The 19,738-nt window shown below is 35.4% G+C and overlaps 2 protein-coding genes across 2 annotated transcripts in view; one reads left to right on the top strand and one right to left on the bottom strand.

Moving 5' to 3' along the window:
- Positions 1 to 2,688, bottom strand: part of LOC137385895 (serine-rich adhesin for platelets-like) — a 29,119-nt gene extending 26,431 nt beyond the window's left edge. The window contains exon 1 of the mRNA XM_068072496.1: positions 2,536 to 2,688. Within this exon, the coding sequence (XP_067928597.1) occupies positions 2,536 to 2,688 (153 nt within the window). The remainder of the gene's footprint in view (positions 1 to 2,535) is intronic.
- Positions 2,689 to 3,068: 380 nt separating this feature from the next.
- Positions 3,069 to 17,310, top strand: LOC137385896 (folliculin-like). Its single transcript, XM_068072498.1, has 13 exons — positions 3,069 to 3,198; positions 4,192 to 4,362; positions 4,600 to 4,748; positions 4,859 to 5,005; positions 5,546 to 5,671; positions 6,431 to 6,561; positions 6,681 to 6,910; positions 7,595 to 7,767; positions 8,059 to 8,172; positions 12,450 to 12,702; positions 13,825 to 13,927; positions 16,238 to 16,313; positions 16,742 to 17,310. Exons 2-13 carry the CDS (start codon positions 4,224 to 4,226, stop codon positions 16,844 to 16,846), a joined length of 1,746 nt encoding a protein of 581 aa, XP_067928599.1. The 5' UTR covers positions 3,069 to 3,198; positions 4,192 to 4,223; the 3' UTR covers positions 16,847 to 17,310.
- The last annotated feature ends 2,428 nt before the right edge of the window (positions 17,311 to 19,738 follow it).

Raw genomic sequence — 19,738 nt, 5'->3', positions numbered from 1 at the left:
TAATAAAATATCAAAGTCAAAATGTGGCCGTATTATTTGTCAGTATTACAACTATGAAAATAAACAAAAACGATACCCTTAAGTCACAGGTGTCAAACACATGGCCGTATTTATAACGTTGCTAGGCACCCAACGCGAGTTATCTTGCCTCTGAAATTTATCTATTCCTTGTATCGTTATTTTTAAATTACATAAGAATAATTTTGATTAGTCCGAAAGAAATCTTTCTGGCTAATCAAACAAACGTACAAATATGCCTCAATGATTTCTGTGGCAAAAGTTATAACCTTAATACTACGCCTATTCCGCCATCTAACCAAACTGAAAATCATCGCGGTCACATTAAAATTTATCGTTCACGATCAACTTTTTTTCAACTCCAAAAGTAAATATGTAGATTCAGAAAGGGTAAGACAGTGAAAGACTGCATAAATCAAATCGAAAAATAATTTTTAATGTTTCAAAGTTTTTACCAACTTTTAATTTTGTCAATTTGAATCGTTATGCTCGAATAAAAATGTACTTTAGGCTGTTAGCCGTAGTCAGACTAAAGTTATCATTCAATCTCATCTCTCGATAGGATCATATTGATTCTTACAGCTGCCTATGAAGTCTGAAAAGTCAAGAACAGAGTTACTGAACAATTTTTTGGTGCAAGTCTAACTTTGTTTCAGCAAATAGCAAATAATGTTTTGTTTTTATCTGCTTACATATTGATTTTGTGTTGCTGTTGTTGCAATTATTTAGTGTTTGCAGGTTTAATGCGTGTATACAAACAAATTCATGTCTTAGCAGCTCACACTTTTTGATTTTACGGAAAGTATGCCCATGTTAATGGGTACTGTGTAATTTTTCTGATTCTTTTCCAAAAAATTGTGTTCTGTATGTTTTGCTGTGCAACTGTTCTGTTTGCAATTTTAAGTAATAAAGTCAGAGTTATTTGATATCAAGGATTAGTTAAATTTATTTTACATTATTTGATTACATTATGTTACAATTATGAGTTACATCTGGCCCCTTGAGGACAGCCATTACGCTGATGTGGCCCTCAGTGAAAATGAGTTTGACACCCCTGCCCTAAGTCTTATTATACCTGATGGTTCAAATATTGCTCATTCGGATTACTTATTCTAATAAAATCCAATAAGTTTATCATGTTAAAATGACCTGAGCTTTTTGAGTATGTAAATATCTACCATATCCCAATGCATAAAAATTCTGTTGGGCAGATAACCAAATTTCTCACTATAATGTAAACGAAGTAAAACTTTATCAAATCGAAGTTGTTGTTCTCTTGAGCCAGCAGCCAACAAATCAGCAATGCTAATATAATGAGTAAGTTTTGCTGAAAACCTAAAAAATAACTAGTGTTAAATTCAGAAAAATATTATTGTTGGCAAACATTTGTTTATATTGACAAACTCGATTGCAGCAGATACATTAAGTTGAATAGCTTTTTTTCTATAGTTGAGGCCGTGAAAAATGAATCGGGTATTGTAGTCACACCTGCCAACCCAAGAGTGGGGCAATGCGTGAGATTTGGTTTTGGGGCAGTTGATGTATCAATGATAGTATATATAAAGTTGTGGAAATTGGGGCAAAAATCTCACGCATTTTCATTTTTTCTTTGGGGTGATTGCGTGAGTCTCACGCCCAATGCGACTCAACCTTTTAATAAACATTTTATCTAATAGCACACACTCAGCGCTAATTGAAAGTTTTAATTTTTTAATGTCCCAACCACACCAGTATGACACCAGATCATCTCGGTCTAACGCTCCAAAGGCAATCGCCTGCAACACAAACACATATTTTAACAGCTTCATTCCACGAACTTCTCGGGATATTAGATTGGGAGATCATTAGAACAGGAAAGTTTTATTAATTGATGTTTTAAATTCACTTGTTCAAATAGATAAATTTTTATTCTTATACAATCTATGCAAACGGTCTCCACTTCCTCCTTTTGAGGTCTCGAGACTCTTTTTAATCAGAATCAGAATCAGAATGCGTGAGAGTTGGCAGGTATGATTGTAGTATGTAAAAGCTTATGGTCCTTAAAACCATAAGTTTTTACATACTAATAATGAATATTAAGTTCAGTAATACTATCAAAAACCTATGTTTGGGTTATTTAAAAAAGCAATTGAAATACAACACAAGCAGACATGATAAGCCATCTGGCGTCTGCTGAAAGTTCTTTTCTTTGTCTCGTCTACAGCTATAAAACGTACTTAGAGGATCTTAAAGCTTACAATCAGTTTTTTAATTACATCATGCCTCTGCATTGAAAAATATGATAAAATCTGACGTAATAGATAATGCATCACAACAACTCCAATATGTAAAAGACAAACTGACAATACGATGTTCATGCCAACGATTTATTCTGGTTTCCAAATAACCAACTACACTATATGCAAAGCACAACGTGCTGTCCGGCAAGTTGTCAATAGGCGTTGTACTAATTGAGCACAAAACTTAGTCTGTTTAGATCACAAAAAACTAAATGCCACTCAAGATATATACACCTACCACGGGCGCAATAATAGATCGTGAACCAATTTTTAACATGGATTCGTAGCAGCTAAAACAACGCCAGAAGACGTTCCACCTCTCATTTCGTTCTTCAATTTGCTTATCTAATAAATCATTTTCTGATTTGATAAATCGAAGCAAGTCGTCCATCACTTCAAAAGTGTTTAATAATTGCGACGAAGCTCATCTAGTTGGCGATACTGTAATTCAAAAGAGCAAACAACTTTCGGTTTAAGAGCGCCATCTTTAAAACAAATATTGTAGACCCACAGGTGAGCGTTTGTTTTATTATAAACCGACTTGACTATGTGTGCGAGCTTACTATCACGACTAGAAATATCTTGATTTTTATTGGCTCTTGTAATTAGAAATCTTGAAATCGATATCCAATCAAAAGCTTTTGGTTTAAAGCCAAGTCAAGGTCAACATTTAATAGCCAGCAGTTCTTTTGTCTATGAAACATGGGATTAACTCTTAGCCCCTGTATTGCTCAACAGAATTATGTATGCGGGCTATTTCTCATGTGACTGTTGCTGTCGGTTTAATGCTTTTCTTTCGTCACGGTATCCTTGTTGGCCAAACTGCTAGCTAGACGTTTAATAAGTCATTTGTTGAAGTATTTCATTCTTGGAAATGTATGGCAGTTTGTTTACTACTTCTGTGAGTTTTTAGCTTTTACAGCTTTTTGGCTCAACTCTAATATGAAAAGTGATACAGAATATTGATAGTACATTTTTTTTGTCCTAGGCTAACATGGGAAGCTGAAGCCAAACAGCTTGCTAAGCAAATCATATACTTTTCTGTTATTGAGTTTTTACTGTAATCTCATGACTAGTTAAGTTTGTTACTTGTCACATATATTTTATCTGTTGCCATTACATTTTAAAATACTTACAAACATTGTTGGTTTTACATAACTAGTGACACAAAAATTGAAGATGTATCGTCATAATAATATTAAAATCGAACAAAAACACCTTTTAAATTTTGTTGACATTTCTGTATCACTATACTCCATTAAAACTAAAATTCATGCCAAGAATGACACATAGGGCCTATTGCTTAAGCTGTCTCACAATCTGTGTTCATTTTTATGATGTTCTTAAACATTTTAGTAATTTACTGTTAAAACTATGGAAATATTTCGGGTTTCAAAATATTATTATTATTATCAGAGTTGGTCTATATAGGTCAAATCAAATCACGATTTAAGCAATTCAAATCGAGATACAGCTATGTACTGACAAGCAGAAAACATGTAAATATTTTTATTTTTATTTGTAGTTATTAGGTTTAACCAGTTTGGCTTCAAGGAACGTAGAAGTTTTTTTCCCGAGTCGCATGTATTGTTCAGTAGATGTGCAATCTACCTGATTTTTTACAATTTGAGTTCATAGATTTAATTACGAAGAGTTCTGACTAATTTGTTTGCATTTAGTTCGAGCACACAAAATAATTGTTTTAAGTTGTAAGCACTTTTACTTAGTTGAGCAATATCTTTCAAAGCCCTCAGTTCAAATTGTTAGGCTCGATGTAACAGCTGGGTCTACCCACCATATTCATGTTAAACAATTGGCTAACTAGGGCCTAGCAAGATTTATTTTTAACTTGACTCTATTTCGAACAAAGTTTACATAAGTGTTTTACTGTTAGGGGTGACTTCTGCAGCATTATCAGGCGAAGCAATGAATGCTATAATTGCTCTATGTCACTTCTGTGAACAACATGGACCTCGAGTACTGTTTTGTACTCAGCCATTCCATGAACAAGAACCCATTCATGCATTTATCGGCTCTTCTGCTGCCAGCGATGTTGAAAGCGTCAGTGAGTACTCTTATAATATATCTCTCTACATTTCTTTTGCAGTCAGTCGTTTTGACAATGATTGCCTTTTGGTGTAGACTTATCACTGACTTCCATGCAACTCTGTTTTCTGCCTACTTGTGCCATCAGCCTTTAATCAGACTTTAATACTATATTTGGTAAAAAACATCGCCTTCTATATGCACTCAGCGGTGTGAGTCACTGAAGTGGTGGTTAAGAAACCATATTGTTTTATAGGGAGTAAAAGCGTCCATCTTCCCATCATATTTAAGCCGCACCTGGCCGGCACCACAGGCAGGAGCATAAGCATAGACTCTGGAGGCTCAGTTTCTCACACGCAAGAAAGCTCCGAGACATCTACCAGCACAACTAAAGAGCGCTGCGAGGTAAACAAACTAATTAGCCTTGAACCTAACCTAGAAGTGTTGAAATTAGTCAGGATGTGATCTATTTTGTAACGCTGGTCAGCTGCTAAGTCAACTACTATGTGTTGCAGGGTTGCCGCTCATTGCAGTCAGACAAACCTGGCTATGTAAGTAATGATCAGGAAGCGAAAGTAAGATATGTCAGTAGCCAGCAGCCGCGACACGAAGAGCTCTACAGTATAGTTAGACAGGCATGCATCCGCAGCCTAAGCAGTGAGGTATCACTCATAGCCTTACTTAAAAATGACTAACCTTTTTTTTCCTTCTGGCATGTCACAAACATAATTTCATTGATGCTTACCAATGCCAAGAAAAAGTTGTACGTACTAATGACTGCTGAGTTATAAATAGAAAACACATCAGTATTGAGTGCTGCACGAGAATTCACCAAATCATGAAATAAGTATGTTTGAAAATTTGTAATAATCAACATTGCCACAGTTAGTATTGTATTGAGATACAATTACATCACCTATTTTGGCATGACTGTTAAGCTATGTTATTTTGTAGCTGATTTTCAAGTACTGAATCATTGAAGTTGATATCTGTCATTATCTCAGTTTTCTTTCAACTCTTCAGCTCCTCTTTATGTTTTACAAATAACTCACTACAAACTTGCAGCAGTTCATTGATGAGAATGGTCTACTTGCTTTCCTACTGAAAGGCTTGTGAAAATGCATTTCATTGGCTATGATTAAAGAAGTGAACGGGAGAGGTCACAATATATACATACTTTCTTTATCCCCGTATGTATGTAGGTATGTCCCGGTAGAGAAGGCCCAATATTCTTTGGCGATAGTGACTCACGCTATGTTCTTAGTTACACCTTCTACGTGCATGACACCAAATCTAGAGGAGGGAGAAGATTCTACAGCATCATTGTTGTGAGTTTGTCATTTTATATTACAATCTATATGTTTCTATCTGACAAAACCTAAATAGAAGTAAAATAATATATAAATAATAAATAAAATGTAATAAAAAATTTTGTTGAACAAAATTGTCAGTTGATTGCCTTTTTGATTATTTGAGCATGAAAGTTTCTTTCACCTATTAAATTTACCTTTATTTAATATTTAATTAATATTAAATTATTTACCTACAGGCGTATTTTTTCGTATTCCTATTCCTTTTTCGTATTCGTATTCGGTGACCTTTACATCAGGCGTATTTTACCTTTTTTTTGAATTCATTAGAATTGTTTGTCTGTTTAAAGCTTTTATTTTCGCCATTTGTGGTTGTTTATTGTTGGTTCTTTGTAACTATTTCCTTGTGACATTTATTGTTGGGCTGATGTTTTTACTTGGATATTCTGTGGATTGCACAAGCATATCTCCTGAAATCTTTAAAATAGGTTTGATAAATGTTTTAAGCGTAAATAATGGTGAAGATTTGATTATGTAATTGTTAGGATTATGTAATTGTTAGGATTATGTAGGCTAATTGTTAGGATTATGTAATTGTTAGGATACACATTTCCAGGAGGAGCAGCTATGAAAAAGATACTAAAGAAGAGAAAACTAAAACTTGGCAATTTCTGTGCTTTTATAACTACTAGCCTTTCGATTGGGAGTTCTTTCTCTTGCTAATTCATTATTTATAATTCATATGGTGAGGATTTTACGGTGTGCTTTTCATTTTAGGTTATGAATGACAGGATATACTTACTCAACTCGTGGCCATTTCTAGTGAAGCATTTACAGAGCATCGTCCACGATGTACAATCTAAAGCCAAACACGTGTTTGAAGAGGAACAGCCCATGTGTCCTGTCCGGTTAGTTACTCACAACTCTAATATTAAAACGACTTTTAGAACTGTGACACATATTCGCTCACCTTGACATCCTTGACACATATTCACTCACCTTGACATCGAATGCATTTTATCTTCAGGCCTCATGTTGTTAATGAAAGAAGCTACACCGCGCCGACCCAGTGTCGACTTCAGAGGCCTATGTCCTCGGTCCGGTCTCTCATTGACATGACAGGAGACCCGGCGCTGTTCAAGTCATTGCATTTAGCTTTTACTTGGGTGCTTAAGGCTTGTAGCAACCGGCTCACGGAGAAGCTTCTAGAAGGTCCACCTACAGAGGACTCTATAGTAGATTTAGAGCAAAAAGAAGGTGCGTTACACATGAGATAAACTTAATGATTTATAAATAGATTTGAGTCTTTTTGTATCTTGTTATTACTACTATTACCCTGGCAGTTTGGTGCGTCGTGAGAGATCGTCATGTGTAATAAGCATGTGTACAATTATCCCACAAAGCAGCAAGGTGGTCAAGGGGTGTAGATGGTTGTGAGCTTACCTTTGAATCCGATTTTCGGGGTCTGATTCCTGTTCTGTGCAATTTTTTTTCAACTTTCATAGCGTGGCTTCAGACAGACGGACAGAAGCAGCTCGTATTATATTAATGATTATTACTATTCCTTCTACTATTACTATTGCGTGATAATAAATATAATTCCTTTCAGTGTTAAACATTAGCAAGCTGGTCTACAATAAATACGCCTCTGTACACTCAGCTTTCACGCTCATCACAACTATTTCTAATTGTTGTTAACTGAAGTGTCATAGATAATTTTATTAATCTTTTAAACATAGTTTTCTGTCACAAAAAAGCCAAACTTTTCTTACTAAATTTTTGCTGCCTTCATCATCGTGCACGATAATAAAATAATGAATAATACAGTACTAGTAGGTGCAGCTTATTATAGTTGAATTATTTGATAACTTTTAGATCATAAACTCTTGTCTACTAAAATATCTCAAGTGTTTTAGCATCATCTCTTGTTGCATCTTACAGAGCTAGTGGATGATTTTGTAATGGTTGGCACAGAGAAAGTTGCTGATCCGAGTACAGAGCCTGCTTCCGCCCTTGGTGCTGCCGCTAACTCTTGCTCTCTCACTGATGATACTTGCACAGATTCAGCAGCGAGCTCTGGTCCTATATTCCATAACTTGAGAGAGCTTTATCAGGTACTATTGTCTCGTACTGCCAGATGTGTGAGGATGACCCAACACTCTTCACGATTGGGGCTATCTCACCAACCACCAACAACTCGGATAACTTGTGGTGGTTGGCAAGATTGCTTTGGTCATGGTAATTGTGATTGAGCTGCATATTTATGTAACATTCCCATAGCTCAACCTCACCACTTTGCTGCAGCCCTTACAAACTTTGATGCTGAGTGAAGGAGTTGTCTACTCTTTAGCGCAAGAGTAGATTACTTCTTCAGTTCTAATGTTTGTAGTTGTTTATCCCTGCAGATATTGGGGTATGCAGATTTTCATCAGCTGGCACATCATGTACTGGTTGGTAATCAAATCATAGTACAAACAGACTCTACCAGGATGACCAGGTCTATCATCGACTGCCTCCAGGTAATAACTTAGACTTTCATAGAGGCAAGCATAGATTATTCAGATTAGACCTTTTGTTTGGACCATAAGCGTATACCGTCAAATACAAATACAATAAAATTTTGACATACAAAGTTAATCAAATCCGATATTTGCTTCATATGTCAAAGCCGTCATATGTTGGAGCAAATAATCTTATAAGAACACAATGTATTTTGTTTCAGAGGCAAAAAACAATGATAAATATTTTGAGTACATTTAAAATTAAAATAAATACATTATATAAAACGGTAAAATATGTAGAAACTAAATTAATAAAGTGATAACCGGTAAAACTAGGTTATTTTTGGCTGCATCAAAAATTAACTGGCAGCTTTTTAAAATTACATGTATTTATAACAATATGTTCATAATATTTTGTTTTTTAGCAATGGTTTTAATGTTAGGTGAACAAAAAATCAGATTTGGAGACAAAAGCACTCGAGATGGAAACTCCAAGCTGTGCCATGAGGATGTCAATTTTTTGGTATAATGAATTATGATATTATGAATATGACTTATGAATTATGATATTATGAATTATAATATTAACACTAATGATTAGCCAATGCGTAAACACAAGACCAAAGCACTGCTGTTGGCCGTCATTCTAATACACATTCCTTATCTAGTCATCAGGTTTGTTACGGTGACATGGCCCCAGGGCTGATACTCCCCCCTAAAAGGCCCATTAGGTTCGGCCCAAAATCACGTTTTAGGGGGGTTTTCAGTCAGTGGATGGGGGGTCAGTGAATTTGCTACTTTAGGGGGGGTTTCTACAGCCAAGCCAGTAAAAGGGCTCAGAATAATATACTCAATACTCGGAATGAATGATATTTCTTTCATTGATATTCATTATGTTTTCCTTTGTAAATGAAAATGATGATCTGATGGTTGTTTGGAATCAGTTATATTAACCCTTTTGCAGGCATAGCGACATTTTGTTGTTTTGCGATACTGACGCTAGTGGGTAGAGCGACTATTATGCCGCCACACAAACGGTTTTTATAAATTGATTTACGGTTAGCTAATTGCCTTTTTTGTTTAATATTTTTTACCAATAGTAAACTACAATATATTGGTCTCTGTTAGCAACAAACAATAAGCCGTTTGCAGAAGAAAAAACGATTGTTTTTGCAATACTAAACAAACGAAAAATCCGAAATAAAAACGTATTTAAATAAAATTGGGAATTTTGTTTGTAGCTTTTTTCTGCTTTATTAATGCATGAAGCATATTGGATGTTTAGCGGGGCGTGGAACCTGGGCGGCCTCTAGGGAACGCCCAGTGTTTAGGGGGTGTATTTCAATTTGACCAACCAGGTGATTGGGGGTACAATATCCAAATTCAAATTGACCAACCAGGTGATTGGGGGTACAATATCCAAGTCTGGGCCTATCCAGGTGGGTGTTTTTTTCAGAGTATCAGCCCTGGGGACATGGCATGTACCGGACATGGCAGATAATTATAAGTTTATAACGAAAGATTGAAGCAGATTCTGCAAATATTGGACAGTCTGCATTTTACATGGTTATACTTCATGCATTAGTTTCTTAGCGCTAATTATAGAATTACACCAATCGGCTTGTGCGTAACATCTTTCAAATGTGTAGCAAAAAATTCTCTCTTGACGAAAATTGGAAAATTCATAAAATTGTTCATAAAAATTAGTTATTTTCTGGTTTTATGAATAAGGAATTTGAACGGATCATTTTTAGATAATCTAGTTCACAATTAAGTGCTTTTAATAAAAGTATCGCTGCTGTTCATCATCAGTATTTTGCATCGTGAATCCTTCTGTCTATTTTCACAATTCAAAAATGTTAACAAAGCCTGGTATTTGGTCAAATTTACACATAAATATTAAAGTTGCAATATGTAATATTTTTGCTGCTATTATTGTGATAACAATTTGTGCTGTTCGTGAACCTTTATCTTAGAGACACAGGAGCAGAAGTTTAGACTTGGCACTATGTAGTAGGTTCTGTGGTAGAGCTATAGAAATACATTATGTGGTGTAGTTGAACTTTGACCAGACAGTCTAAATTACTTTTATTTTATGTGTTTAAATTATTGTTGCATTTTCTTTTTAATTTTTTTTCACTTTTCTACACGCGCAGAACGGGTTATGTATTAGCAACATGTATTTGCTATGTAAATACAAAAAAGTTGTAGAGGCCAAGTATGCTTGCTATTTGGTTTCTATGGCTGTATTACAAGTATTCATTTACTATAAAAAAATAAGTATGTTGCTGTTTTATTATCAATACACAATACTACAAAAATATTTAAAAATATACCATAACATTTGAATAAATCGATCCAAAAGAACTGACTTAGCATCAAACATATCTGCATGGGTTACTATAATATATTACATCTATCAGTTATGTAGATCATACAACTCACAGGTAGTTGAGTTTTCAATATACAGTCAAACATGGATAACTCGAACTTCAAGGGACCGAGCAAAAGTGTTCGAATTATCAGAGCGTTCAAGTTATCAGAGCACTGTCACAAGTCCATATATTTACTTATTTATTAGTAGATACATGTACATATACAAACTATAATATAAATCAAAAGCACAAATGGCTTGTTTCAAATTAAATGCTTCTAATGTAAAGTTTAAAACGTTTTCATGAAAAAGTATAGAGATTTTTCTATCACTTGAGATTGGTTTGTTGTTTGAGGTGATGTTATTGCCAGGACGTTTTTCAGATTGACATTGGCAAAACTTGATCGTTGTTGAAATGCTCAAAAGAAAAGACTTTTTTTTGTGGTTTTACCCACGATCAATTTTGCCGTTTTTTCTTGAAGTTTATGCAGATTACCTTACTTTACCTGGGATTTGTTAAGAGCAACACTCCGAGGCAGTTCAATTAGAAGTTTTACGAGGTTTTACGGTACATTCTATATCACTCACGCTTTTTTAATAGATACTTATTGAATGTACACACGTATTCTGTGTTTAGGTCAAACGATGAATAGTTTTTTGTAGCTCAGACAACGTATACGTTTAATTACACCAATTTTAAGACGTTTTAAACATTCAACATTCCAACGTTGATTCAACACGGAATCAACGTCGGAAAACTATTCATCACGGGCTAGCCGGGTCACGCACTCAAGGATTTTCGCCACGCACATACAAAACAAAAACAACATGCGATTTTTGTTTTGTATGTGCGTGGCGAAAATCCTTGCGCGCGTGACCCGGCTAGCCCGTGCTATTCATCGTATCGCAGTATAAATCAATTTTCACCAAACTTTTAGAAAAGTCGTTGACAAAAATATTTTGCCGATGGTGGTAATAACGACGCTTATGAATTACGAAAAGATGAAGTTTACCTCTATGGCTTTGAATAAAGTTATTTTCTAAAGCGATAACAACCGTTTCGGTAGCCGTTGGGCAAAAAAACAGTTCGAATTAACAGTGTTGAGTTCGAGTTATCTATAGCAATTTATCATTACGTGGGAACGGACCAAAGGAAATGTTCGAATTAACCATGTGTTCGAGCTATCCGTGGACGAGTTATCCATGTTTGACTGTACGTAAAACTCGGCATGATACAAAAATGTTTAGAAAAATACAAAGTATATAAAAATGAGTGTTTAATTCATAGAAAAGGGGAAGGACAAACTAAAGTCAGGAAGAACTCTTCTCTGTCTTAAATCTGTTTAGATATCTGTCTCATGTGGTTCTTATACTTGGCACTCAAACCTGTCATCTAGAATTTTAGAGTTTTTTTATCCTCATCACTAGCCCCAAACACCTGCAGAACATGTCATGTATTAGCTACAGGTAATTGCTGTGTAGACATGAGAAAAGTGCTCAAGTGATCTGCAAAGTGTGAACAACTTCCGAGTAGCAATGCTGAAGGTTAGGAGTTGTCTGATCGCCAAAGGACAATAGTTTTCAAGCACCTTTCGGGTCACCATATTTTGACAAAAAAGATTATTTAGCATTTTTATTTATTCAAAAAAATACACAAGCTACCTATCATTCTTGAAGACTTCTTCACCAAACTAACATTTTGGATTTTGCATGTTGAAAATTACTTCGTAAGTTGAGATAAATATTTGCTTTATCTTACATGGTGTTTCATAAAATGTCTATTTAGAAATGATCGCCCTTGTTGACTTTATTTTAGTGCTTAGAATCGTTCTATGTTTTGAAATTTTTTGCTAATTCTATTCACATTGTCTAATAGTTTTATGAGCTTAATAATTGTGATGGTGTGACTCTATGATTGCAGGTGTTGTTGCCCAAAGGTTGCTGTAAGGTCATTTACCAGAGCGATGTTTATGAGGAGTCGTATAAGTGCAATTTTCTGGGACTGTCCAAGTTCTGTCTGCTTCCCAAGCATGTAGCTGAGAATGAACATTACGCTCTCATCAATGTGGAACTCCCAGTTGCTACTGACACTCCTGAGCCTCTTTGTCTCAGCATGCTCAAAGGCTACAGGGTTGAGCTGCATACAGGCCAGCCTCGTCTTGAAAAGTCATCAGGTAAACTCGCATATAAATCTGACTCATTTCAGTAGTAAAAAGAACAGACACTTGCTAGCAACTTGTCAGCTTGTTCTTTGAAAGAAAATAGGTTTGTCGTTTGTTTGTAAAGTGATCACTCATTAAGATTTGTTGCTGTCAGCTCATTAGTGTCAGCATTGGCATGGGATTGGCAAGGGATTGGTAATATGTTGGATTCTTTTTAAAGGTTAACTGACAGCACAAATTGTTATTGCATTAACAGTAGCAGATAATATTACAGATTGAGGATTCGATAATATTTTTGTGTAATTTTGATCGAAAACCAGGTTTTATTAACATTTTCGGTCACCAAAGTAGACAGAAAGATCCACATTCTTTGCAAAATATTGCTCAGAGGTGGCTGCGACGGTGTTTAATTAAATTAAAATACTCATTCTTTGAACTAGATTATTTAAAAATTGTCTTTTCAATATTCTCATTCATGAAAGCAGAGCATACATTATAATAGGTTTTAAACAGATAACTTTCGGAAATAACAAATTTTCAAGATTAATTTTGTGAATTTCTTATTTGTATGAAAGAAGAAATTTTTGCTTGAGCACTCCACAAATTGTTTGTGGAGTGCTCTAGCAAAATTATAGAATTACATCAATCTAGCAAGCTGATTGATGTAATTCTATAACCAACGATTGAAAGGTAATTTGGGATGTATAAATACGGTGCGGATTTTTCCAGTATTTGTATAATCTGCTTCAAACTTGCATTGTAGTTAGCTGCCTGGTTAGGTACCCAAAGCGTGTAGGGCCGTGACTAGATGGGTAGAATGTACTAGAATGGTGGCCAACAGAGGCACGCATGTGTCTCACATTTATTGACAAATCATCCGCATTGACATCAAGTATCATTTGACTATGTTCTGTCAAAAATAACCTCCTTATGCCACAGCTTGCGTCAGGAGTTTTTTGTAGACAAAATTGGATTTTTGTTTTTCTTACATAAAATCATTGCTGAAAAATGAAATATGATTTTATTGAGGTAAATGAATGTAATTTTAAACTGCTGTCAATTAATCTTGAAAAGGTGTGGGCAAATCCTAGCCTTGGGAATCACTGTATTGAATTACTGGTCATTTGTGTTTAGCTCCAAAGATTTTGGAAAAGATGGAAAGAGCTGTAGCGAACCTTAAACTAAACTGGGCAGTGGTGGAGCAATGTCTCATCTGTATCAAGGAAGAGTGGATGAAGTAAGTTAAATGTCTATGTGTACTACTATATATGTACTCTATGAGTTAGATGTCTATGTCTACTACATACATGTACATTATGTACCCTATGTCTTACACGAGTTAAATGTCTATGTGTACTACATATGTACCCTATGAATTAGATGTCTATGTCTACTACATATGTATCCTATGTCTTACATGAGTTAGATGTCTATGTCAACTACATATGTACCCTATGTGTTACATGAGTTAGATGTCTATGTCTACTACATATGTACTCTATGTGTTACATGAGTTAGATGTCTATGTCCACTACATATTTACTCTATGTGTTACATGAGTTAGATGTCTATATCTACTACATATGTACCCTATGTCTTACATGAGTTAGACGTCTACGTCTACTACATATGTACTCTATGTCTTACATGAGTTAGACGTCTACGTCTACTACATATGTACTCTATGTCTTACACGAGTTAAATGTATATGTCTACTACATGTGTACCCTATACATGATTTCTTCGTCACATATGTCACTGTATTGCATCATCTTATACATAAATATGTATATATATTTCTCAAAGTTTGTCTGTCTTTTGTTTATCTGTCGTCCCCGTGTCCAGTTATAGTGATTAAGTTTTAGGAATGAAAAATGCGCTTTGAAAAATGGTTTTCAACTCGGCACATCCAGTTCTGGGGCAGTAAGCTTTCCCATTAAACTACGTGTCAAAATGAACATAACGATTAATAATAGTGAAGATATTCATTACAAAATAAAGCATAACGATAAAGCATAATGGTTAAAATAAGCATAACGACGTTGCGTCATCCGTAATAATAACCAGCTGGCCTTTAGCCTCATTAGGTGAATGCTCAGCATTTGGACGACTAATAAAAACAGCTTACAAACAATTGCAGGTAATGTAGTAGGTAAGGTAATGTTTATAAACTGTTTTTATTACCAGTGCAACGCAGGTCAGTAAGCTAGCCTAGTATATACAGTCAAACTCGGATAACTCGCCCTCGGATGGCTCAAACGCATGGTTAACTTGAACGGATTTGTTTGGTCCGTTCCCACGCAATAATAAATTGTTTTAGATAACTCGACCTCTACATCATTAACTCGAACAGATTTCTATCCAACGGCTACCGAGACGGTTGTTATCACTTTAGAATATCACTTTATTCCAAGCCATAGAGATAAACATCAACTTTCAGTTGTTCTCAGGCATCGTTAATACCATCATCGGCAGAATATTTTCGTTAACGACTTTTCTAAAGGTTTGCAAAAAATCAAATATTACACAACATCCGCTTTGCGATTGCCCTTCGAAAGCAAGGAAAAGCGAAGTAACCTCGGATAAACTTAAAGTAAAATTGGCAAAATTGATCTTGGTTAAAACCTTCACAAGAAAAAGATATCATTTTTCTGAGCGTTTTAATAACGATCAAGTTTTGCCAGTTTTAATCTGAAAACATCCTGGCAGTCACATTACCTCAAACAACAAACAAATCTCAAGTGATAGAAAAATATCTATACTTTCTGATAAACATTTTTATAACTTTACATGAGAGGCCCTTTAACTTGCAACAAGCAATTTATGCTTTTGATTTATATATAGTTTGTATATGTACACGTATCTACTGATAAATACATGCACTTGTGACAGTGCTCTGATAACTTGAGCGCTCTGATAACTCGAACACTCTCGCTCGGTCCCATGAAGTTCGAGTTATCAGAGTTTCACTGTATTTCATGTATTCATGTATTCTTTTTAGTATTGGTTATGGTTTAAGAGACTTCAAGTATATTGCGGTTTTTTGGATTTCTTGTGAGTTTAAACTCGTTGCTGCAGTGTATCACTAATAGGTTATACATATTTGTATGACAGGAAATTAATTGAAGAAATAACAACCAACCACGTGTAAGAGTGAATCTAGTGCAGCGATTGGTTGAGTCTTTCTCAGCATTCTTAATGTCCTTGTTCTCTATGGCTGTTCAGTTCAATTATTGTTATCGTATCTTCATAGCACCACTTGTCTCTCTCTCCCTCTTTCCCTTTCCCCCTCTCCCTCCCTCTCCCTCCCTCTCTCTCCCTCTCTCTCACTCCCTCTCCCTCCCTTTCCCTCTCTCTCTCCCTCTCTCTCCCCCCTCTCTCTCTCCCTCTCTCTCCCTCTCTCTCTCCCTCTCTCTCTCCTTCTCTCTCACTTGCCCACTTCAGAGCCAATAATTTCTACAGAGTTACATTATGCACATATGGTCCCTTACAATGTTCTTTCATCTCATTTGTATATCACAAGACACTATCTTTGTTTCTTTTCTAGCAAAGTCAAGGTTCTTTTTACATTCACTAAAGCTGGGGGCAGCAGATCTGAGGATGACACTAAAAAGTTGTTGCAGGTAGGAACCAAGGCTAGCTCTGTCATAACTTGGTTGTTTTTATTTGCACTATCTCTTCTCAACTATCACTCAGCTGTAATAGCCTCTCTTCGTAAACCTTTACACGCTTGTGCTCTCTGCGAATAGAGATCTGTACAGTTTGGTGTGACATTACACACATTGTCTAATCCTTGTTGGTGAGGAAATCTTCCAGAATGGTAGGCAGCTTTTGTATCTTTCTTGAATAAATAATAATGCTAAATAATCCAATTTTGTCAAGAAATGGTGACCCATTAGGTACTTAATAACTATTGTCCATTTGGCGATCAGACAACTCCTAACCTTCAGCATTGCTACTCGGAAGTTGTTCACACTTTGCAGATCACTTGAGCATTTCTCTCATGTCTACACAGCAATTACCTGGAGCTAATACATGACATGTTCTGCAGGTGTTTGGGGCTAGTGATGAGGATAAAAAAGCTCTAAAATTCTGGATGACAGGTTTGAGTGCCCAGTATAAGAACCACATGAGACAGACATCTAAACAGATTTAAGACAGAGAGAAGAGTTCTTCCCGACTTTAGTTTGTCCTTCCTCCTTTTCTATGAATTAAACACTTATTTTTATATACTTTTGTATTTTTCTAAACTTTTTTTGTTTCATGCTGAGTATTGCGTATATTGAAAACTCAACTACCTGTGAGTTGTATGATCTACATAACTGATGGATGTAATATATTTTAGTTGTTCAAGTAAACATATTTGATGCTATATATATTTGACATATTCAAATGTTATGATGTTTTTAAATATTTTTTGTAGCATTGTATATTGATAATAAAACAGCAACATACTTAATTTGTTATACGTAAATAAATACAGATGTCAGCTTACAATAATACAGTTGAAACTTCTGTTTTGTCAAGTCTTGCTCGTGGACTGGTAAGATAGTTTTTAATGCATGACTATTTGCTGCATTGCAATGAGGGAATAGCCTTTGGTTCAAGATATTACCCAGTTTTTATGGTTCATCTGTTTATCAATATAAGAATATTGTAACATGAATTGGACAGCACTGATAAATATTTCATTGGTTGGATATGACAAATCGAATTGATGTATCATATAAGAGTGACTTGAGCTAAGCTAAATGTAACAGCATGATGGGATAACTTCAAAGAGGCATATTTCGCAGCAGTAAAGTGACCCTGTTAGGTGTAGTTGAATAAGAAGACAAAATGAGGAAAAAAATTGAAACTGGATTCGTTGATAAAAATTAAGTACACAAATATAAGTGCGGTAGAAATATTTGGTAATGAAAATAAAGTTAAAACGATAGCTGACAAATATTGTGAAATGTTGGAGTTGATGAAATAGATTAGACACGTATAATAAATACCCATGTTTTATATTTTCTATTGTTATGACTTTGTCATAATTTGAGCTAATTTGAACACTCACATTACTTAAAAAGAACAGCATATCATCAGGTTACCATCAACTACCAGAAATTTAAGCAGATGATATAAAGGTGCTGATGTTTGAGTGACTCAAAAAATACTATGCATGCTTAAAGATGTGATTACGTCAAATTTTAATTGATTTTAACAGAAAGTATTGATTTTTTTTCTATCAGTTGAGATGTTGTTTGTTGTTTTAGTTGATCTCATTTTTAAAATATTTGAAGATTAAAATCGACAAAAATTGATTGATGTTAAAAGCTTAGAAAAAAAGCATTGTGCATTAACAGAATTGGTTGGTGAAAACCATGAGTGTTATGTGACAGCATTGACATACGTAAACCTAACGTACTGGTTCACACTGCAAGAGAATAAAATTATTTCATCAAGTAAATCCACATTTAAGGAGCATACATGTGAGTGATAAATAGCAGAATATTAGGAACGCTGACACGGTGCTGTGTCCTGTATACTCATAAGTCTTGTCAGTGTGTATGTGTGTATGTGTGTATGCCCATGTACTAATATTTCCTCCCTACTCACATTATTTGTTTCTTCATTTTATTATTTTAGTATTATATTTATTATTTCTGATGTACAGTCTCTGTTCTGTCTAAACTATTTTTGTTAAACTAGAAGTAAGCCCAGCAATGTCCAGGGATTTTTAGTTTTTAACCAAATAGTTCCCAGGTGGGTGTTTGAGAGGCCCGGTTTCAAGAACCGGATGGAGTTTTAAAACCAAAGATTTGTAGGGACCAGGCAGAAGACACAGAACATGATTGTGCGTGAAGTTTGGATTGCAGAATGTAGAAATGCATAACATTGTAACGTAAATGTATAACGCATAATGTTTCTGCGGACTAGCAGACACACACGCACGCACACGTGCACACACACACGCACACATGCACACATGCACACATGCACACATGTAAATACAAAGTGAGAGTTATTATTATAGACTAAAGAACACACTATGTATCACGAAATGTGGTTCTCCCTCTTTCCCTCTATTTTACCTTTCCCCTCCTTCCTCACTCCCCTTTTCTTCCTTCCTTCCTACTACTCCCTCTTCTGCTTCGAGCCTGTACTAATATATGTTCATGAACTTTGCACACACTGCCTGTAACCTCTGCTCAAAGTGATTTAGTTCTAAATATAAAACTATGAAAGATTATTTTTTATTTTTTATCTTCAAGTATCATCTTCTGTGAGAACATAGGGGATCAGGGTTCTCCCCCCTACTCATACCCATAACTGTTCTTAGCAGGTTTTAAAAGTAGTTGTCTTCTGTCGTTGCCTTTTTATTAACTATGATAAAAATCTAAGCTTGCTGCCAATTGTCTTTATTCTCTATCAGATCTAATCTGTTGTCCGAGAATGGCTGCTTTGAGGTTATTTCTAAAACTCATTTTCAAACCAGTTGAGACGACTTCTCAGATGGAAAATTAATCACTGGTGCGAATCCGTGAGGATGGCTAAGGTTTTTAGACTTCCAACCTTATCATTCACTGTACAGTAGTAGTTACTGTAGACCTGATTACATAACAAAGGAGAATGTACTGAGTATTATTGCAGCACATTTGCAGTGAAAACTTCAGCAGGTAGTTGATCTGAGGCCCAGACAGAAGTTTACAAACATATGACAGAGGAGATAATTGGTTAGAATACTCCACAAAAATGTTCTGTAAGTTAGAGGTTGTTACGCGTAATGAGATGCAATTCATATGAGTAATAATCGTGGTTGCCATGGATACAATCAATCCTTATGCTCTATTCCTACTTAGCATGACAAAGTTTGTCCGCTGCGGAAGATAGTACAGCGCCAATACCTGCTAATGAGAATACCAATTCTACTGACAGGACATATTCGACACGCCGCTGTCACTGACCACAGCATATCACTAGGAAGTCATAAATCACAGCAGTTCAATTTCCATTGTGCACGCAGTTAGCTGTGTTCAGTGTGGCTACCGCGCTTCCTTCA

Source organism: Watersipora subatra, chromosome 1 (assembly GCF_963576615.1).
Source record: "Watersipora subatra chromosome 1, tzWatSuba1.1, whole genome shotgun sequence".
NCBI lineage: Eukaryota > Metazoa > Bryozoa > Gymnolaemata > Cheilostomatida > Watersiporidae > Watersipora > Watersipora subatra.
This window is presented reverse-complemented; position numbering and strand designations above follow the sequence as displayed.